This window comes from Alosa pseudoharengus, unplaced genomic scaffold, assembly GCF_046254945.1.
Source record: "Alosa pseudoharengus isolate Yale_2024_CS ecotype anadromous, Long Island Sound unplaced genomic scaffold, YU_APseudo_1.1 YU_APseudo_1.1_scf_12, whole genome shotgun sequence".
Taxonomy (NCBI): Eukaryota; Metazoa; Chordata; class Actinopteri; order Clupeiformes; family Clupeidae; genus Alosa; species Alosa pseudoharengus.
The window spans coordinates 19,316,442-19,339,725 of record NW_027468587.1 but is presented as its reverse complement, the minus strand read 5'-3'; the positions used below and the strand labels follow the sequence as shown (position 1 = coordinate 19,339,725).

The 23,284-nt window shown below is 41.3% G+C and overlaps 1 protein-coding gene across 1 annotated transcript; it reads right to left on the bottom strand.

Moving 5' to 3' along the window:
* Positions 1-3,001: 3,001 nt before the first annotated feature.
* On the bottom strand, positions 3,002-12,614 carry LOC143119111 (T-complex protein 1 subunit gamma). The gene is made up of 14 exons (XM_076280377.1): positions 12,515-12,614; positions 11,584-11,645; positions 11,426-11,476; positions 11,257-11,319; positions 10,746-10,842; positions 10,378-10,495; positions 9,933-10,119; positions 9,450-9,599; positions 8,632-8,764; positions 8,000-8,081; positions 7,049-7,229; positions 5,354-5,599; positions 4,671-4,802; positions 3,002-3,450 (listed from the first exon to the last, which is right to left on the bottom strand). Exons 1-14 carry the CDS (start codon positions 12,540-12,542, stop codon positions 3,364-3,366), a joined length of 1,617 nt encoding a protein of 538 aa, XP_076136492.1. The 5' UTR covers positions 12,543-12,614; the 3' UTR covers positions 3,002-3,363.
* Positions 12,615-23,284: the final 10,670 nt, after the last annotated feature.

The following is a 23,284-nucleotide window of genomic DNA, read 5'->3' as shown; positions in this document are numbered from 1 at the left end:
AAGTCAGTACAAGCATTATTATTTTAGCTTTGGAAATAGTAATTGCACTTGTTAAAGTAAATTTCCTTAGCTCAAGAAGGACAATGAATTCCTTCTATCAATTTGTTTGCTTTCACTTCAGTCGTGTTACAGATTTATCACATCACAGCCTTCCCTCTTTCAATATCTGCACAAATCAGATAAATGTTCATGCAAATTCCCATCCTAATTCAAACTTCTTCCGTTTTGTATGAGCAAAAAAAAAAAAAAGCAAAAAAAGTCTATATAAAACATATTTGAATAGTAAAAAATAGTAAAACATATTTGCATACACCAGTCAAAAGTTTGGACACCCCAACTCATTTATGTTTTTTTTCTGTATCTTTATTTTTGCAGAGTAGGTGGTTAAGATTATGAAATTACACACATGGATTTATGCAAACGCAAATGTGTAATTACATTTTCGATATTTTAATTCTTCAAAGTACAGACCTTTTGCTCACTCTCAACCAACTTCACATAGGTATTTTCCAGATGGATTTCCCATACATTTTGGCTGCTTGAAGCTGGTTTTAATGTCAATTGTGTGCAATGTTGTCATGAAGAATTTGGAATTAATAAATTTGGATGGAATGTAAATAATATATTTGTAGAGACCTTTGTCCTCTGTCATACTTTGGATGTTATAGGGCATTGTACAATGTAGTAAAAAAGGAATCAAAGAAAAAAACTACACAATGTGTCCAAACATTTGACGGGTACTGTATATAAGTGGTGAAAAGCTGGCTAAATGAAATCACACCTTAGAGCAGTAATTCTCAACCTTTTTGCTCCCAAGACCCTCGTGTCCAAGGAGATTCCCGGAGGCCCCCATAGAAAACATGACCCGTCTTCCTGTCATGATGACTCCAGCTGTACACACTCCAAAAGTTCCAATACTTTGTTTTAAGATTTTGTGGTTGAATTAAGTTCCATTAAAAAAAAACTAATATAGGCCCTATATATATTTCTTGACTCATTCCAATCTAATTGTAAATAGAATGGGTTTGAGTGTGTATTAGTGTTGCACGGTGTATCGATACTAAAAAGGTATCGCGATGCCTTCACGCAAAAAACGATACGATTTCAGACGTTTTTAGAATCGATACTTTATTAAAATAATAACGTTCTGTGTCTGTGTGAACTGCTGCTCTCACTGCTCCTTGCACGCATCTAGGCAAGTGGGCGTGTCAAGCAGGCAGCTCTGAGTGAGTGAGTGCGCAGCCAACATCAACATAGTTCTTTTCTGACAGTTCAAGGCCTTGTGGATAAAACAAAAGGTGCAGTGAAATCTGCAACTATTTCGGATACATCGCGAATTAAGGCAAGCCATCAGGTACACAAAGTCATTTAAAAGCAGTAGGCTACGCATGGAACTTGGCTAAACACCTCGCAGACATATCCCAACATTTTTAAAGAGTTCAAAGAACGACAGGTTAACGAATATGCTATAGAAAACACGACTACATGGTTAGTGCCAAGTTCCTCTCTTATGTTTTAGTCTAGCCTAAGTGAAACGAGTATGGTTCTCTGGGATAAAGCGAACCTTCCTTCATCAATGAATTTTGACGAGACATAACTAGCTGTAATCATTTTGACGAGACATAACGAGCTGTAATCATAGGGTGCTAACGTGATGAAAGCGCAATGTTCACGCCAGAATAACATTACCATAACTTGTAAACGATCTATTTCATGTTCGGTCAGTACCCTACTAGTGGTAATATTTGTCATGGCATGTAGACTGCAATTTGTTCAATAATTATTGCCCAGATGTAGGATAGGCTACCCGAAATGCGCTAATTAAAGCCCACAGCATAATACCACCAAAGCGTGTTGAGTCCTAATAATAATAGCGGCGTATTGTTACAGTACGTGCTAGCAAATCATGTTATCAAAGAAATCGACGTAATGTAGGAATGCACACAGATATATTGCAACAGGTAATGGTGTAGGCCTATCTGACGAAGACCTGAGTGGTTGGAACGTCGTACTTGTACAATGGGCGCAAAGACGACTATCCTCACATTTTCCCCTGTCAAACTGTCAAAGAAATCCCATGAACACGGGAAGGCCTAGGGTAGCCTATACTGTACATCAGATGGCCTAAAGATTAGGCCCCTCTGCATAGCATTCAGTGATTTGCATGCAGTAATTTTAACACTGACCTTGATCTAGCCTAGTTTGGCTATTTAAAGCTACTTTATTGCCAAAACACAACACAATGTAAATTAACTATAACAAACAATAAAGGACTTAATCACAGAAAGTAGGCCTACTACTTTACTGACTATAAAAAATAATAATTATGTAGGAAGTTTAGAAGTTTAGAACCCAGAATTGACCTACACACAAAAGTGCACCAAATTCAACACAAATGACTCAATACACTTGGAGGAGGTATGAGTCCTTTCTTCTCCAGATATCTTAGGATTTCGCCGTAGTATCGTTTTAGTATCGAGCATCGTGATATTTATGGCAGGTATCGTATCGAAGTCATAATTTTGGTATCGTGACAACACTAGTGTGTATATATATAAAAACTCTCCAAATGTTTGTGCATTTCAATTAATAAACAAGGCTCACTGTTTAAAAATAATTTCCAATCATATTAAGGCTGCCTTTGCACCTCAGGTCACCTTTGGGGTCTCGGCCCCCTTAATACAAAACTACTGCCTTAAAGAAAGTACCCAAAATTGTTGTTCTAGGAGTTGCATTACACTGAGGATCTAGAATACAGACCTAGTCACAGAACATTTAAGATGGCATCTGAGGAAGATTGTAGATTTATTCTGGAGGTTTATAGGTCGAGCTTTTGGCCCAATAAACTACCTGATAACAAACAATCATTTGAGAAGAACAGTAAACTCATTTTGTGTACACGTTTAAGGAGGATACATTACCCTACATGTTGTTTAACTGCAACTAGAAACTTATTTCACCATCCTTTAGTGCATATATGAGGAAAGAATGCCAGAAAACATTTGTTTTTGTTCATGAAACTTTATCACTGGTAGCAAATAAAAGCAACAGTGCCATTAACCAGCCATGGAATGAAGTCAGGGTGAATATGACAGGCATGTTTTATTCACAAAGTCCAAGCCAAAGGTCCGGAGAGTCACCAACAGCCTTCTAACCACGTCAGGCATAAATGACAAAGACTAACTCAGGATGACACTGATAGGTTTATCAAAAGAAAGCAAAAAAAAAACGAGGAACCAACACGCAAATGAGACGACGACATCTTTTTTTTTACACGCTAATTCACCCACTATTCCCCGTCTTCTTGGCCCAATCCTCCTATCCCAACCACAGCTTTGCGTAACCCTTTTACCCCCTGTTCCTCTATTCTGGGCCTCTCATATCATCCCCGTCCTTCTTCTTCTTGTGTCCTGACACAATGTCATCGATGCGCAGCAACAAGATGGCCGTCTGAAACAAAGGCAGAGAAATGTATGGTCATATCAGGGTGACTTCGCCTGGTCCTGTAGCTCCACTCAAGATCACTTTCAGTAAAGTTCAAGATCAGATTACAGTAAAGCAAGAAAACAAAATTGTCAGTGCAACAAGAACAGACCGTTCTACCCAGGTTGTTTTCCTGATGCCTGCTCAAAAATGACACCAACAGGAACTGAGTCTAGCAGCATAGCTCCAGGGCTTAAAGCCCTCAGGCACAGTGCCTAAATTCTGATGGCCAGGCCATTCAAGATTTGAAAATAGATACTTAGATATTTTCCTTGCTTTAAGCCCTGTAACTCGTGCCTGCAACACAACATTTTTAGCCTAAGTGCTGTCAATTTCAGCCCATGAGTTGCCAACTATTACATGGATTGCTTTAGGTCTCAAGTTGATGAGCCAAAAGTTTCCATAGTTTCCAGTTACGTGCTAGGTAGGTTTTGGTTTTTGCTTGCACCCACGTCCCATTCTCTTCAGGGAGCCTACACTAAGCACGTAACTTGGCAGCCGTGGCCTACTGGTTAGCGCTTCGGACTTGTTACCGGAGGGTTGCCGGTTCGAACCCCGACCAGTAGGCACGGCTGAAGTGCCCTTGAGCAAGGCACCTAACCCCTCACTGCTCCCCGAGCGCCGCTGTTGTTGTTGCAGGCAGCTCACTGTGCTGGGATTAGTGTGTGCTTCACCTCACTGTGTGTTCACTGTGTGCTGAGTGTGTTTCACTAATTCACCGATTGGGATAAAAAAAATGGGCGGGGCTGAATAAGGTGAATACTTAACTGAAACGTTCCATTTGTGGAGCATAAAAATGGTTCTATGTGCGCGCCCAATCACATCTGGTGTAGCAAGTTCCATTAATTACAATGGAAGCTAATTGTTGGAGCAGATGCTCCGTGAACAGAACGCTTCAGTTCCATGCCTGGTGTAGCCTGCCTGTTAGTGCCACGAGTAGTGTAGTGGACACCGGCGCCGACACTTTTGACATTCGATTACTAAGACAATATTGTTCTCAATACAACCCCACATACCAGCGCCGAACTCTGCCGCCACCTGCGCTGGTGTGTGGGGTTGTATTGAGAACAATGTTACCTTAGTAATCAAATTTCGAAAGTGGAGTACGCCGCACACTTGTCGGCGCTCGTGTCCGAAGCGCTTAAGGATCTCTCATTTCAGTGTGGCTATACAGACAGTGGGCTCACCTCCACAGCGGTCTTGTAGACCTGAGCTTTCACTGCCAGTGGTTCCAAGATTCCCAGCTCGTTCATGTCGGTGAGGATGCCCGTCTCGCCATTCACTCCCCATGATACACAGCCCTCCTGGGTGTGCTTCGCCTGTGGGGCACAAATGAACAGTTGGACTCAAACGGTCACCCAAAACCCATTATGTAAAGTACTCCGTACCCGCATGTCAAAAACAGTGTGCACACAGCCAAATAAAGCTATCCGCTTAGGGGCTTTTTAAATTGAGTTTTAAAAGGCAGATTTAAAATGGCAGCTGCATTCAAGCATTTACCGCTCAATTAAAAAATTAACAATTAAAAAATGGAAGTAAAAACAAAAAATGACAAGTGGTACGGGACAGAGTGAAATCACTTAAACAGGTTTTACACGGTTATAAGTCAAGGTCAGATTTGAGCAGAGCGACCTTCCAACAGTGCCAAAGAGCACAAGTGATTCTTAAGACTAGCAAGGTTGACTGGCACAAGACCTTACACATTGTGCACTCAACAGCATTCTGTCATATAGAGTAAAATGAGAATACACCACACACAACTTCGCCATTATAGAAGACTAAATGGAACTGAAATCCTATGTTGTTAAAACCTGATACATGAATGGGTTTCATAGGTTGAGAGACTCATGACTGCTGGGCCCCTTCTTACCCTGAGTGAGGTGAGCACTCGGATGGTGCTGGCTCCGCAGTTCTGGATGAGTGTGCGGGGGATGACCTCCAGGGCCTGGGCCACAGCACGGTAAGGCCACTGCTCTATCCCGGTCATGGCCCGAGAGTGCTCAGTCAGTCGCTTGGACACGGCCATCTCCACAGCTCCACCGCCCGGCAGCAGGTAGGGCTCCAGCAGCACATTCCTGCAAACCTGCATGGCATCCTGCAGGTTCCGCTCCACTTCCTGAAGGCAGCAGTCACAGACAGCAGTCCGTCAGTCGAGAACTCATATTTGGCATCAACACATTTAGTTCAACTGTGCCACTTTCTACCTTGTAAGCTCAGCCAAGATCTCATATTTGGCATCAACATATTTAGTTTAACTGTGTCACTTTCTATCTTGTAAGCTCAGTCAAGATTGGAATGTAAAAAAACTAGGTATTTGTCAATTTCATATTGTGAGAACAAAAGCGTCTCGATAACCGCCGTGAAGAGATCAAGCGATGGGTTTTCCGTAAAAACTGTAGTTTTGTTTCAGCTACCGTGGAACAGAACAGCCTCAACAGATCTCGCACAGCGAAAACAGTAGATGCCGGTGTTGGCGAGGCAATACATGGATGTCAGGGTTTCAGGTGACCGTGACACACTTGCAGTTGACAGATCTCACACAACCTCATATGCCTTTTCTCATGCCAACTTTTCGTCTGCACTTCTTCTGATGTATTATTGATTAGACCTGTTCAATAAGAGTTGAGCTGACAACTGGATCTGTCAATTTTCAACATGTACAGGCCACACACACACACACACACACACACACACACACACACACACACACACACACACACACACACACACACACACACACACACACACACACACCTTACAATATGCATAGCCTTTCTACATGCACCAATGCACTGCATCCAAACGAGTTTGAATTCACAGTGATGTTTTATTTATCAACTGAGCGACTACACTAATCACATAATGAACACAGCATTAGGCTACTTTTTGTCTGATGTAGGCTATTGGTGTCTAGGTACATAGCCTACAGACAAAATCAGAGATGCACTGAAACAAAGGTAGTACTGCAGCAGATATATTAACCTGCATTAAAATTGACTTCAAATAAATTGACCATTTCACTATCCATAAATGCCATGATGAATGGATTAGGCTACCTTTTTCATGCACATGACCTTAAATAGGCCTTTCAAATTAAATGACACTAATGGACTAATTTAGACTTTAAAATTTAAAATGAAACAGGTAAGACTAGTGAGAGAAAGGATCAGGCAGTTTCTCTGCATGTTATCATGTACATATTTTGTCATGTTATTGAGTATGAGATTTTGATACTGTTATTGTTTGCTCCATAAAAAAATATTTTAAACTCTAGACATGCAGACAGATTCAAAAACATTGGTTGACAAAACGCGCAATTAACTGGCATGCTCAACCTAACTAACATTAACAGCATTAATATGTGGGGAATGTTGAAAAACTGATTCCCCTGCACTAGTCTCAACCTGACCAAGCTCACAACTTTAGCCTTTAGATAATGACCAACTTTCAAAAAGACACCAAATATTTTAAGTGGCAGACTTCTCAGAACTTCTCATCAATACAATTGCATGACATAAGTGGTCAGTCATTATACCATTATTTTATAACCCAGACAACAGCTTACCGCAAGGATTTCCTTGCTGGCTCCTCTGAGCAGGATGGTGCAGGCTTTGGGGTCTTTGCACTCAGTGACGAAGGTGAAGTACTCATCTCCGATCTTCTTCACCTCAAAGAGCCCAGCTCCCGTTCCCACATCCTCCTCACGGATTTCATCTGTCCGGCTGGCAATGCGAGCTCCACACGCTCTAAGGATGAGGAGACAGGCACTTTGTTTCATACTTGGAGTTTTCAGGGTTCCTACACATTTTCCATTTCAAAATTCCATACTTTTTCCATACTCAAATTTCCAAACTTCTCGGTAGATTTTTCTGACCATATTCTCGACATTGCGGCCACTTCTGGTTTGGGATAACTCGGTGAAAACAAAGGTATGGACAACTGAAGTGAATTAAAAAATGACACTTAATATTTGACCATTTAGCTTGGTCATTTTTAGTTGTATCTTAGTTGTATCTTGACGATGGGGACTGACAGTTAAACTACACAACAGTATGAATGGTTCATTATGACCTGAGTGAAGTGATTAGTACTGCAAATGCAATAGTCTGGAAACACAAATATTTCTCCATACCCTTATTTCTTTTTTCCATACTTATCCAGACCTGGAAATTACTAAAATCAAATTCCATACTTTTCCAGGTTTTCCATACTGCGTAGGAACCCTGAGTTTTTTTCCTACACTGTCTGAGTCACAATTAATTAATAACATGCAAATATCAACTTGGTACTATATGGTCTATACATCATCATTACCCTGCAACAGAAGTCACACATACCTCCATTAGACATTCTCTCCTTGTTGCTCCAATTAGGCCAAACTATGCTCTAGTCTAAAGGGTAGGCTACATAGCATTCTACCCAGTCTTGCTGTGATGCATTATGTCTATATTGCAAGCTGTGCTTTCTCATAAATGTATAACTCTTGTTGGGAGGACAAATGCATGATGCTGTTCACCTGGCAATACGGTGGTTGTCGGTCTTCCTCACACGGCGGATAGCTGTGATGTTGGCCTTCACCAGGTAGTGCTGAGCCAGGTCTAATGGGGAGAGGAGAATAAGAAAGCTAAGATGAATGGCAAGAGATTGATTTTAATTATAAAATGGATCTGGGATGATGATTATCAAATAGAAATATTTTGCACACATCATGTACTGTGAGACTTTACAGTGTAGAAATATACAACTCAGCATAAAAGTATATATACTCTTTTGATCCCGTGAGGGAAATTTGGTCTCTGCATTTATCCCAATCCGTGAATTAGTGAAACACACTCAGCACACAGTGAACACACAGCGAGGTGAAGCACACACTAATCCGGGCGCAGTGAGCTGTCTGCAACAACAGCGGCGCTTGGGGAGCGGTGAAGGTTAGGTGCCTTGCTCAAGGGCACTTCAGCCGTGCTTACTGGTCGGGGTTCGAACCAGCAACCCTCCGGTTACGAGGCCGAGGCGCTAACCAGTAGGCCACGGCTGCCCCCCCCCAAAAAAATAAATCAGTGCTACACAACAAATGAGAAAGTTGGTAACCGATGGAACACAGAGTCCTGTATAGAGTGTTCCTTTTTCTCGGAAAAAAAGACGCCCTACCAGAAATGCCCTTCTCTGTGAAGATCAGGTCGGGTTTAAGACGAATGATTTCTTCACAGATCTGCTGGATGTACTCTTCCTCCATCTGCAGAATGCGGGCAAAGTCCTCCTCACGTGTGATTTCAATATCAGTCTGGGTGGACAGGTGGGATAAGAGAGCATTAAGGATGCTATACATTCACAGAGTTTATCAATAAGGACTGTTACAATTGCCTTTTACAATTTGACTTATTATTACCCATAGACGGGTTACCCGTTTTCCAGCAAACCTAGACGCTCATTATAACGTTATAAACTCCACCTAATAGGCTGCTGTAAGCTACAATCTGCATTTTTTGTATACCCATGTCCCAATGATAATAACATGTAATTTCAGAGTTTATTTCAGAGTTTGTCTTTCATTTGCATTATTGATATAACATAACATCCACCATTTCTTGGCGAAGACATGAATTCCATATTGAACATTCTCGAACCATCACTATTTCGATTGGTGCAGTTTTCAGCACAAAAACTCCTTGTAATCTTTTCATGGAGAGCAGTCCTATATGCTTTTCTATGGTGCTTTTTGCCCCATAGTTACACTTGCATGTTTTCGCGACGTTGCATAGAAATCCATGTATAAATAGTCATGATGGGAGGTCTTCAACTCAAGTAAAATATTTCATTCATAACAAAAGAGTTTGACAATATGATCATTATGTTCTTTTTTTCTATATATCGCATTTTCTCTTGATTCAATCATGAATTGGGCATCCTTAGCAGCACCTACTGGCCAAATCCATTTCTACATTTCCTTCCAGAAGGGATTCACTCACCTGGCTCTCTCCCTTTTTGTACTCCAAAGAACAGTCGAGAAGAAGGATGCGGGGGTTTTTGATGAGGCGACGCATGCGAGGGTGCGTGACGTCCTTATTCACCATCACTCCTCTCAGCACACAGGATTCCTCGATGAATCCCCCTGGGACCTGGTGACATAACACATTGCAAGTTCATTTTCAGGGAGAATAAAGAAAGAAACATTCATCCAAACCGGTAACCCTGCATAAAACAGTTGAAACCAATTATACATGTAAACCTATATTTCAATAGATATTTGGTGCACAAATACATGCTACCATGGCAACAGTAAACAATCCTGTCAATGACCGAAACAATGCAGGACCATAGGGTTAGAAAGTGGAAATCCTTATCTACTGAAATCATACACTACATTTAGGATTTAAAATGAAGAGCGAAGAGAAAAGCCAATGTAGCATCCCAATGTTGAAAACTTGCATATAGCATGTAATAAGTCACACCTTCTCCACTTTGGCATACTTCTTGATGTCAATTTCTTTGCGGCCCCCATCCTCAAGCTCAACAGTGCGTACGGCGTCCAAGGCGATGTTGCAGGCCATATCAGACCAGCGGCTCAGTGCTTTTGTGTTGATGGCAGAGTTGATGATCTTCAGCATCATTTCCCGGTTGTTCACATCCACTGGTGTGCTGTTTCAGACAATACAGAGAGACTATAACCTCACATCCCTAAAAAAAAAATCACATCCTAGTAATCCATGACTAACCATGAGGCTACACCAGCCAGACAGCCTAAGAAACATCTGATGAAAACAGATGGAAAAAAAAGAGTGCACGCAAGGTTTATTAAGTCAGACAGATAAACAAAGACACTGTCAGACTGACAAAACTGGACAGACAAACATATAACTTTATTCTTCCTGAAGGACATTTATGACAATGTGATACCTGAGGTCTTTGAGCATGTTGAGCATATCATCCAGGGCTTGTCTATAGGCACTGATTACTATTGTGGGATGCATCTGCTGCTCCAGGAAATGCTCGGCAACAGAGAGCATCTCACCAGCTACAGTTGCAGAAGACACACAGCACACATCATTCAGATCATCAACAGAAAAAAACAGGAGCCAAGATGCAGTGTTCAGTGAGTGTTCGATGACACAGATTCTTTGAGAAAGTATTGCCACACCAAACAACACACAAAATCACAGAGAAAACAGATTTCTCAGAGGTTTGAAGTCTGTCAGTTTAAAGCAGTCAATATACTGGATGTTGTGCCATGAAGAACAGCTGACACGAAGCCCTGGGAAACTTACCAAGAATGATTACAGAGGTAGTACCATCTCCCACCTCCTCATCCTGGGTACGACTGATCTCAATCATAGACTTGGCTGCCGGGTGCTGTACTTGAATCTAGATGGAGGAAATGTAGGCCTACATATGAATCTCTTTCTAACATCAGCAATAACCATAAATTTATGTTTATCAATACCATAGCTGACAGGCAAACACACACAACTTCACAACTGAATCTTAAGATAAAGTTCTTAGATGCAGACAAACCATCTTCACATTCTTCCACTACTTACAACTAGCCTTGCTAATTCTAGCACTTATCACAAGACTAGAACTGACACCTGACTGTATAAAAACCGCACTCACTGATGCACTAACTTGCTCTTATTGTACTCTACATTTTAATTTGTTTTAAAATGTTCTAGAATTGTTGGGGTAATTGTTTTTACCATGTTGTAAGTCACTTTGGTTAAAATGTGTCAGCCAAATGTAATGTAATAGAAGAGAAACTTAATTTGAAAGATTGCATACCTCTCTGAGAATAGCATTTCCATCATTGGTCATGACTATGCCACCCATGGGATCCAAAAGCATCTGCCAAAACATGGAATAAAATAAGAGACTACACACTAAATATCCAAATACATAATGACAGTTTTATCTTAAAAGTGCTGGCAATACAAATAAACTTGACACAAACCTTCATCATAGCTCTTGGACCCAGACACGTCCTGATGACGTCAGCTATTGTCTGAATATAAGCACAATGATTATGTTATAATACAAAATATAACTTAGAACACACAATATATGTTGTGCCATAACTAGACCTCATACGATAGAGGACTACAATCTTACCTTAGCTGCGTTGATGTTTCCTGCCTGGACTTTCCGTCCAGACTCTCGCTTCATATTTTGACCTGTACAGAAAAATGAAGAACTTTAGTGCTGGATACATTTATTATTATAGTTGGCAATGCTAACGTTGTAATACAATCCATTCATAAACAGAAGTCCAATGTCAAACCTTTCAAACACAGCCCAGTGGACTTTATCTTACTTTTCGCCACAAAATCACTGACTTTCACTTATTTATTGATAACTCCGTCAACTCATAGAACTGAATGCATTTTAGTCAATCAAGAGTCACTTTGGGTGAATACTTTAATATTCAAAAAGGCAATAACTTACAACAGCCATAATCTGCATCTTCAGTCAATCATGCAGGTTACGGATAGCACCGGCTACCTATTTAAGCTTGTTAGCTTACGAGCTTAGCGTCAGGGTACTTAATAGCAAGCTAAGAAAACGGCCCACTTGCAAATTGGCTGTCAAACCACTTGTTATTACTCCAAGGCAGCCAGAAACGAGATCACTAGCTACTTCACTCATACCAACAGACAGCTTTCTTCTGACTTCTTCTCACTGGAATAAGTTGGCTTGTAATGAACTTTTACATTACTTAAATGCTCATTTTGAACGTTCACGTTAACGAAAAGCCATTATCTCACACAACCACTGTATCCCAGAGCTGCTAGGACGACACAAGACACATTTTTCCATCTTTGCCTTCAGCGTAGTGACTCATGCTGATAACTAGCTTACGTTAGCTTTCCTGGCTAGCTTTTGTGACTGCGTGTTGGGATGCTAGGGAGGCAGCTAGCAGTTAGCTGATGTTCCGCGTGCAAAGTACGACACACACAAGGCAGAGGAGATAATTTCACAATACACTAAAACTTCATAGATAACTAAGGGGATTATATGGAAATAGAACATCATTGGTACTCACTTAACACGAGAACCGGTCGTCCCATCATTTTTGCAGTGATCAAACTAACCGGCAACCAAAATCTACCACGGGGAAAGAAGAAACAGTAGGGTCTGTACGATTGTCTAGAAACTAGGCAGTGCCTAAAGAGATGTACCAATTAGAGCACAGGGAATTTTGATGTACAGCAAAGCAAGCCAATCCCAAAGAGGAAACTGTCACGTTAGCCACGCCCTCAGGCGTGACACAGCACGAGCGCACAAATGAATGAGACATTCTCGTCGTTTCCTCAGTTTCAGCAGCTTCAGTCTGCTAACTCACCGTCAACCATCTGTCCCAGTAGGTTACAGCATAGTTTTTGTTAGTGGTTATATCGTTAAGGATGCAAAACGTGTCTTTTCAAAGTAGGTAAGCGAAATCCTTGGCTGATAAGAGTTGCACATAAGAGATGTGTCAGTTAATTCTTTTGGATTCAAACTAGGCTATATTTCCAACTTTGGACAAGGCCTGCTGCATCTGAGCTGTAGGACTTCCAACTTCATGGGGCAGACAGTGAGAGTAAGACAACTGTGCTGAGATTGACCTTTCTGGAATTCAGGGCTCAGGGTTGCACTCCCTTTTGTCCAGTAGCCACAGGTGCTCCTCAAGGCCCTCTGTAGACATCATGTCTCTGACAATACCTGACAACACCTCCCTCATCCAGAAGCCATAATATGGACAATTAATGTGTTTTTGCTTGTGAGTGTGTGTGTGTGTGTGTGGGGGGGGGGGGGGTAATGGTATGTTTGTGTGTGAGTGCCTGCTTGCTTGCATGAGTGTGTTTTTATGTGTGCGTGTGTGCTTGCTTACCTGCATGCGTGTGTGTTTATGTGTGCGTGTGTGCATGCGTGTGTGAGTGTGTGCATACCTGTGTGAGTGTGTGCATACGTGTGTGTGTTTATGCATTTGTGTGTTTATGTGCATGCGTGCGTGTGTGTGTGTGTGTGTGTTTATGCATATATTACATTACATTACATTACATTACATTTGGCTGACGCATTTTTAGCCAAAGCGACTAACAACATGGTAAACAGTTTAAGTTTTAGAGCAATTCTCAACAATATTAGGACAATTTAAAAACATTAGAGTACAGTAAGAATAAGTGCATCAGTGAGTGCTGTTTTTAACATTTAGGTGTCAGTTTAAGATGGCTGGTGAGTGCTAGGATCAGCAAGACTTGTTGTAAGTGTTGCTATGAGAGGAGATGTTCTCTAAAGAGCTGGGTCTTCAGGAGTTTTTTGAAAATGGAGAGGGATGTCCCTGCCCTTGTAGGAACTGGTAGTGTGTTCCACCAACGAGGAACAACGGATGAGAACAGTTTGGATTGGCCTGAGCGTACCGGAGGTAGAGCTAGACGTCGTTCGTCTGAGGAGCGCAGCGGTCTGGAGGTAGCGTATGTCTGTATGAGGGCATTCAAGTAGGTGGGAGCAGAACCGGAGACTACTTTGTAGGCAAGCGTTAGAGCCTTGAATTTGATGCGGGCCGCCATAGGTAGCCAATGTAGCTGGATGAGTAGCGGGGTAACATGTGCCCTCTTGGGTTGGTTGTAGACCAGGCGCGCCGCCACGTTCTGGATCATCTGAAGTGGTTTCATTGCGCAGGCTGGGAGACCTGTCAGGAGGGCGTTGCAGTAGTCGAGTCATGAGATGACTATTGCCTGAACCAGAAGTTGGGTGGCATCTTGAGTTAAGTAAGTCCTGATTTTCCGTATGTTGTAGAGTGCGAAACGGCATGACCGGGCGACTGAGGCAACATGATCTGAGAAGTTTAGTTGGTTGTCGATTTCTTGCAGTCCTGGTAGGTCAAACAGACAGGGAGTCAAATTTGATGTTGATGTCGTGGTGTATGGTAGGTTTAGCTGGGAGGACCAGCAGTTCAGTCTTTGAGAGGTTCAGCTGGAGGTGGTGTGCCTTCATCCATGTAGCTATGTCTGAGAGGCAATCCGAGATCCGTGCTGAAACCAAGGGGTCATCAGGTGGAAAGGACAGATAGAGCTGTGTGTCGTCTGCATAGCAGTGGTATGAGAAGCCATGCTAACGGATAACTTGTCCCAAGGAGGTGGTGTAGATAGCAAAGAGAAGGGGGCCCAGTACTGAGCCCTGGGGGACCCCTGTGGTGAGATGGTGAGGTGCAGATAGCTGACCAAGCCATGATACGTTAAACGAGCGTCCTGTGAGGTAGGATTCAAACCAGGAGAGAGCAGAACCAGAGATTCCCATGTTGGCGAGTATAGAGAGAAGGATGCGGTGATTAAAACGTGTCAAAACAAATATATGTGTGTGCATACCTGTGTGTGTGCCTGCATGTGTGTGCATGTATCTTTATGTGTGTGTTTGTGTGTGTTCATGAGTGTGTATGTGTGCATGCATAGTGTACAGTCACTAAATGTACACATATATTAATTTATATATGGTCCCCCATGAACGGAATTTCACGAAACTTGGCATGCATCATTCAGAGGGTATCAGAATGATCCTACACCTCCAATAATGTGCAGTTTTGATCCTGTCAGCCAGAGATACCTGCAATTACAACACCTCATTTTTGCTTTTTCATTTTAAACTAGGTGGCACTATACATCAAATAAGTGGTTATGGGATGGGTTGACATGGCCCCTTGAGACCAACATACTAAAAAATGTCTTCCTAGGCCCTACGGTTCTGGAGATAGAATACTGTGTCTGCCCTACCCTTCTTTTGGGGGGTCCAGCTCAGCGTGTGGGGAGCGACGGATCAAATCGAAAAACAATGGTTCCGCCACTTTGCTGCGCGGCGGTCATAATAATCAGAGACAGTCATCCCAAGCCTGTTCTCTGTGCTACGGTCTTGGAAATGTTACCGCTGCCTAAAAGCCAGTACTGTCAATTGTGTATGTCAAGCCAGCAGCACCTCAATAGGCGTAAGACCTGACTCACCTTTACTGCAAGGATAAACAGTGCAGTCGAAGGAAAGGATGTACTTGCATCGCCGCCGGCTTGTCATGCATAAAGTTCTGTGCATGACTTTCTAGAATGCCCTAATACCATTACAGCTGAAAGCATTCCATCTTTAAATGTCAGGCTATTCAAAAGGGTTTATCCCTTACCAATACTAATTGATACCATTGTTAATTGCTATTATAACGAGGCCCTGGGTGTAAATAAGGACACAAAACATATCTGAACTCACATGTATACAGTAGGCCTACCCAGTGGTGGAGGAAGTACTGAAACTCAGTACTTAAGTAAAAGTACAAATACACAGAGAAATATTTACTTTAGTAAAAGTAAAAGTACCACAATGACAACCCTACTTAAGTAAAAGTAAAAAGTACCTGCTTTTAAATGTACTTTAAGTATTAAAAGTAAAAGTATTTGCATAATGATTTATTCTCTTAATATCTATATTCTAAAAGGAAAAATCAGTATGGGCTGTGGTATTTTAATTAAGCTAGTTTTAGGTTATACTCGACTAAATAGTTTTAAGCTAATGCAATTGTGCTTGCCATCTGTGGCACAGTTTACATTCTGACCTACAAGACTGTAATTCTGGTTACTAGGGTGATCTGCTGAGTAATATCATTCAGCAAAACACGAGAGCCTGAAGCAGAGAGGGTTAAAGCGGAGCTAGTAATCAAGGATCTTTGCCTGAAGTTTAACGGGGTAGACAAGGGAAACGTCGGGTGGATCGTAATAATTATGCTGATTGAACAGAAAAGTTGCTGAGAAAGGTGTCTTTATGATAAGGTTCAGTTTCACTTGCGCAGACGCATAGACATTGAATGAGCGCTCACATTACTACCCCCAATTGTAGGCTATGCATCTTTATTTGATCACACACAATTAAGGAATATTTCCTAATCTGGAAAATGTTACGTTTTTTCCGGCCACCGGTTCATTAATAGTCTAGGCCAGTGTTTCTCAAAGTGTGGTCCGGGGACCACTGGTGGTCCGCAAGCTATCCCAAGTGGTCCGCGGGCAGACGTGGTAAAATATAATATAGATGAGTTGTTTGCAATATTGAACCAACTTGTATGTAAATCCAAACAGTTCTGCAACACTGCCTATGTAAGCTATGCCAATTTAAATCATATGAATCCTCTGACACAGTAAGCAAGGTGCAAAGACAATTAGCAAGGCGGTTCAGTGAGTAGGCCTATTGTGTCTATTAGATAGATAGATAGATACTTTATTGATCCCCAGGGGAAATTCAAGGTCTCAGTAGCATACAGACAATACACACACATTCACTAACAGCAGAAAAAGTAATTAAAAGTATATAATATAAAAAACACAACTAAGCAATAAGTACAGTAGAAGATAAAGAATATAATACATATACTAAAATACAAATTATACTAACTAACACTTAATCTAAATCAATTCTAAAAACAGTATCCACATAGTGGGTGATAAATCAATCAAGAGGTGCTTGCAATGACTGAGGCAGGGACTGAGCCTGTGATTCTCTGTGCATAGTAAGGTAAGTTAAGGTGCTCTGTGTGAGTGAGTGTCATGGTGATAGTGCAAATGAGTAAATCCAACAGTGCAACAGTGCAAGAATACAGTCTATATATCTATATAACTATATTAAGAAAAGGTATAAGTGTGGCCACAGTTCGGCTGTGGCATGGAGGGAGGGGTTATGAATATGTGCTAATGTGTTAATATAGCACGCAAACAGTGAGGCAGAAAGACAGTGGTAAAAAGTGGCTAGTGGACAGACAGTATCCAAACATGGAGGGGGTGAAGAGGCAGACAGACTATGCAGAGAAGTCTATCTCTCCTCTTCCCTTAAGTGAAGCATTGAACAGTTCAATGGCCCTGGGGACAAATTACTTCCTCAGTCTGTCTGTTGTGCAAGACAGTGAGCGAAGTCTCCAGCTGATCAACTACAGTAGCTAGGTGGTCCGTGAGGTTTTTTTTACTGGTTAAGTGGTCCTTGGTCTGAAAAAGTTTGAGAAACACTGGTCTAGGCTACCATTCATTTGTGCCGCAAATGATCAGACGTGTAACAGAAGCATGGGCATAGCCTGTAACTTCGCTGATCCACGGATAATCTCATCGGAGAGGAGGCCCTAACGCTGCAGATAACAGACAGAGAAAGGCACAGAACACAGTTGCATGTACAGTGTAGCCATGGGTCTGGTGAATAGCCTACCGAATGCAGATGGCTACAAGCTCACGCTCTGCCTGGTCTAGACTAAAAGCTTATGTTTCTAAGAATGCACGTAGCGCTCCAGAATCTTTGGTAGCAACCCCGCCCCCTGGTAAAACAAACGTGTTTGTCAGAGAGAAAAAAAAACTGATCATAAAATGTATCGTAAAAAGGAACGATGGTGTTGTAGAAATGTAGCGGAGTAAAAGTACAGATAATTGCTGTAAAATGTAACGAAGTAAAAGTCAAAAGTATGCACTATACATTTTACTTAAGTAAAGTACAAATACGTGGAAAATCTACTTAAGTACAGTAACGAAGTATTTGTACTTCGTTACATTCCACCACTGGGCCTACCTATTAAAAGTATTTATCCCCCTTGGATATTTTCCCCTTTTATTGCTTTTATAAATGCTTTGATAAACCTATCCACACAGACACCAGCTTTAATTGTGGCCAAAGGTGCATACTAAATGCTGACTTGAAGGGGCTGACTTGAGTCAACTCTCTCCCTGACCTCAGTGCAATCCATCGTCTCTTCTTTATGGATATTAAGCAAACATTAATTAGCAATGTTGATATACAAAGTAAAAAACAAACATTACTTACCATGGTCTCCAGAGCTGGTGGGAATAACACTGTCTGTGTATTGAATGGGGACCTCTTAATTTCAATTTAATTTCACTTATAGAGTGCCAAAACATTACACGTCTCATGGCGCTTTACAGAATGTTAGACAATCAGAGAAAAGAAAAGAAGAGAAGAGAAGGGGTAACAGGGGCAAGGAAAAACTCCCTAGAATTGGGGATACATATAGTAAGAAACCTCGAGCAGATCCACGACTTAAGGGCCTGACCCATCTGCCTAGAGTCAGTTACAGAACAATAAGGTCTGTATACATGATAAATGCATAAGTTAGTTAGATGTAGAGAACATGGCGTTTAAAGCCACCTGAGGTGTATGTTACAAGAGGTGGGATGGTTACATATCCAGTATGATAATGCATGAATCCTATGTCAGAAAGTTCAAACAGTCCAGTGTAGGAGATGGAATTGTCCAAGGGGATTAGGAGTGGTCCTAAGTAAGTGGTTAGGTTTGGGGCAACCGTGGCCTACTGGTTAGCACTTCGGACTCGTAACCGGAGGGTTGCCAGTTCGAACCCCGACCAGTAGGAAAGCGGCTGAAGTGCCCTTGAGCAAGGCACCTAACCCCTCACTGCTCCCCGAGCGCCGCTGTAGCAGGTAGCTCACTGCTTTGGGATTAGTGTGTGTTTCACCTCACTGTGGGATTAGTGTGTGTTTCACCTCACTGTGTGTTCACTGTGTGCTGAGTATATTTCACTAATTCACGGATTGGGATAAATGCAGAGACCAAATTTCCCTCACAGGATCAAAAGAGTATATGTACTTAGTCATAGGGCAAGTAGTGGGTCGCTAGGCTGCACAGGCCAGGAATCCGGGCAGGGTACAGCAATAGGCAATGATAGGGCAGTTGTAGGGATGGGACTTCAGGTGAGATGAGTGAGATAAGGGCCAAACACAAGGATGGCTGATGACTGGTAATGGTATACCTCACTAGTGAGGTAAAGGGGAAGAGAGAGATATAGGGTTAGTATTACTATAAATCAAAATGGGTAATATATCAATAAGTACAGTGCAACCGGAAAGTTTTCAGACCCTTTCAAGTTTTCCACATTTTGTTTTGTTTCAGACTCATCTTAAAATGGATTCATTTTTTTCCCCTCATCAATCTACACACAATACTCAGCAGGTGTTTGGAGTGTTTTGTAAATTTATAAAAAATAAAAGACTGAAATATGCCATTTACATAAGTATTCAGACCCTTGGTTATGACGCTTGCAATTAATAATATAATAATAATAATAACAATAATACGCTTTATTTGTATAGTGTATATTTGTATAGTCACTGACCATACCTGCGCTGGTGTCGACTACCCCTCACCATGCCTTAGTTATGCTGCTATAGCATAGTGCTGTCATGGACTTTTCATGTGTCACGCCGTACAACCCCCTTCCCCGCCCCCCCCTCTCCTCTCCCCCCTTCTCTCTCTCTCTCAACTCTCCCTCTCTTGCCTATTCCCACCATGGTATACAATACCACATGGTACAATATATAGTACTACTGATTACTTATTGACATTAACCATTTTGATTTTCAGTAATACTAACCCACTCTACATCTCTCTTTCTTCCCCCTTACTGTACCTCACTTGTGAGGTATATCATCACCAGTCATCAACCATCCATGTGTTGGCCCTCCTCTCACCCATCTCACCTGAAGTCCCATCCTCGATTGCCCTATTACTGCCCCCTATCTGGACTCCTGGCCCGTACAGCCTAGCGACCCACCACCAGCCTATGACAACTCTGCCCGGATTACTGGCCCGTCTGCTAACCCACCACATGCCCCTCGACAACTCCCTTCCCCTGGACAATTCCAACGCTCGACTATTGAACTTTCTGTCACTAAATCAGGAATAATAAATTACCATAACGGATACGTAATCATCCCACCTCTTGTAACTTTCAGCTCAAGTGCTTTTAACACCATGTCTTATTCTCTACACCCGACTATCATATGTATGTTTGTCATGTATACAGACCTTACTGTCATGTACTGACCCTAGGCAGATGGGTCAGGCCCTTGAGTCGTGGATCTGCTCGAGGTTTCTTCCTAATATCTCCAATTCTAGGGAGTTTTTCCTCGCCCCTGTTACCCATGGGCCTCTCTCTTGCTTTTCTTTTCTTCCTTTCTTCCCTTCTTTCTCTGATTGCCTACATTCTGTAAAGCGCCATGATACATGTGTTATGTTTTGGCGCTCTATAAGCACAATAAATTGAAATTGAAATTGTATAGCACCTTTCATACACAGAATGCAGCTCAAAGTGCTTTACATTTGGAGCATGTAACACAATAATAGAGTCAGTCAGTCATTATCAATCACTTTTCACTTCACTTTTCTTCATTGCTGTGACTGTTTATGATCCAATCAGCAACATATGAGAAATATAGAAAATAACTAGGGCTGTCAAAATAACTGATTAATTTCGATTAATTAATTTGAGAAAAAATAACTGATTAAAAAAATTAGTGCAGATTAATCGATTCCGTATGACCTTTGACCCCGAGCCGTTCTAGTCAGTAAAATTTAGACTGTAATATGAAGGAGAGAGAAGAAAACGTGCTGCCTGGATCATTGATTGGAACATTTACTTTTTAAAAATGGCCTGATGGTGTTGATAAAAAATAAAGTGTTGAAAATAAAGTCCTCTGCAATGAAATGCCTTGTATGTGAAAAAAAACTTCTTCCCGAAGCACTTTTGAATTTATTTCCTTAGCATATTAGGTCATATCATAGTTTATTATGGCAATTATTTGAACAGTGAAAATAATAATAAAAGAGTTTTTGAACTTTAATGTCACTAATGCTGATTATTCAATGATTCATTAGAATTTAAATATTTAAAATACTTTCACAGCAAAAAATATATATGCGATTAATTTAGATTAATTAATCACAGAGTATGTAATTAATTAGATTAATTTTTTTAATCGATTGACAGCCCTAAAAATAACATGTAACCAGTGATGCCAGTAACGCCTTACTTAGTAACGCGTTAGTCTATTTTTACCACTTTTTTCAGTAACGAGTAATCTAACGCGCTACTATTTACAAACCAGTAATCAGATTAAAGTTACTTATCTAAGTTACTGTGCGTTACTATTTTTGTCATGTTCCTTAATAAAAAGATATATTCTTTGCTTTCTTCTTGTCTTGGGTATTAATGTCATGTAGAGGCTATGCTCACGTTTTCAGCATGAGGACAATTCACGACACAGCGACACAAACGTAAACAACAATGGAGGGAGAGAGAGAGATGCACATTTCATCAGTGATTACTTTGAGTTTGTGTCAGTTAAACATGACAACATTAAGGTACATTGTACATTCTGTGCTGGCGACAAAGTGCTGTCTAGCTAGACATCCCAAGTCTCCCGAAGTTTTGGGAGTCTCCCACATATTGATAGCGGCTTCCTGACGCCCGCAAATTACATAAAATCTCCCGGAACCTAGAGCGAACAAGAGCACCCAAGCCAGACCGGACTTCAAATCAAAGATTCTAGAATCTTTGCTTCAAATCGCGTGTGCATAGCTTAATGCGCACACAACGGAGAGGGAGAGAGAGAGGAGGGGTGCGTTTGTGCCTGAAGCGCATCCAAGACAGAGAGCATCCTGGTCTGTTTTGCTAAATCAACCAATCCGTTTTCAGTGTAAGTGCTTATATCTCTTTTCTCCCAAACATAATTAATCAGTTCAGTGTATCTAGGAACAGAAGCGTCATGGCAGCGTCAGTGCCCCTCAAAAAGGAAGATTTAAGACCCATTTCACATCAGACTACACAAAAGTGTACCCAATTGTCTCAAAAGATTAAAACATAATGATAATCTTGCACACTGCACTGTTTGTAACAGCAACTTTAGCATTGCTCACGGCGGGTTAAATGATTGCAAAAGACTTGTTGAGGTGAGTTTAACAAGTGTAATTTCATTTGCATATTATTCAGGCCTATAGGCTACAAGATGGCTAGTTGCCAAGGCTACATGAAAAAAAATCTACATATTTTACTATAACAGTTTCTATCAATAGGCCTTCCTTATTTGGTGTACTTAGACATTATTGAACAAACATCTGAATTTCAGTATCTAAGTAGGTTAGGTTGGGATGTCTGCTATACATTGCTGTTAAAATGCACTTCCAGTATAGTGAGTATTGACAAAACCGTTATCATTTTTATTGGGGGTGTTGTCGGCAGCTGCTGAAAGTAACTAATAAAGTAACTTGTAATCTAACTTAGTTACTTTTAAAATCAAGTAATCAGTAAAGTAACTAAGTTACTTTTTAAAGGAGTAATCAGTAATCAGTAATCAGATTACTTTTTCAAGGTAACTGTGGCAACACTGCATGTAACACAGTTATAGAGAAGAGTCAGTCATTCCCTTTTGTTGCTGTGGCCGTTTAGGATCCAATCAGCAACATATCAGAAATACTATTAGATATATAAAGGCTTTGATAACAAATGCCTAGACTAACAAATGCTTAGGCCCCGTTGAGCAGCCAGCCTTAGCATGTTCTTAGCATATGTCGCAATTATTTGACTTTATACAGACATTCAAGACTGGCAGCCTTAACCCTTTACCCCCCACAAGCACGCCATATGGCAACTGTGGCAAGGAAAAACTCCCATATTCCAGGAAGAAACCTTGAGCAGAACCTGAGGGGGAGCCCATCTGCTTCTGGCTGGCTGCGCCCTCCAATTGCAGCAGAAGTAGAATAATCTGAAAAAGTACAGGGTGAGATGAGTTAACTAAAGGCTTTCTTATACAGGTATGTTTTCAGATCTTTTTAAAAAATATTTACTGAACTCGCCTGCTTGATGTACAGAGGCAGGGTGTTCCATAGTGGGGCATAATGGATAAAAGCAGCTTCTCCACTTTGCTTGTGGAGCACTTTGGGTACAATTAAAAGATTAGAATTTGATGATCTAAGTTTCCTTTGTGGTTGATAAGATATTAAAAGCTCAGAGATATATGGT

Coding starts and splice junctions, on each gene's coding strand:
- LOC143119111 (XM_076280377.1), bottom strand. CDS start 12,542: ATGATGGGACGACCGGTTCTCGTGTTAA. Junction 11,477..11,583: donor GAAACATCAACGCAGCTAAG/GTAAGATTGTAG, acceptor GCTTATATTCAG/ACAATAGCTGACGTCATCAG. Junction 8,082..8,631: donor CACAGAGAAGGGCATTTCTG/GTAGGGCGTCTT, acceptor TCTCCCCATTAG/ACCTGGCTCAGCACTACCTG.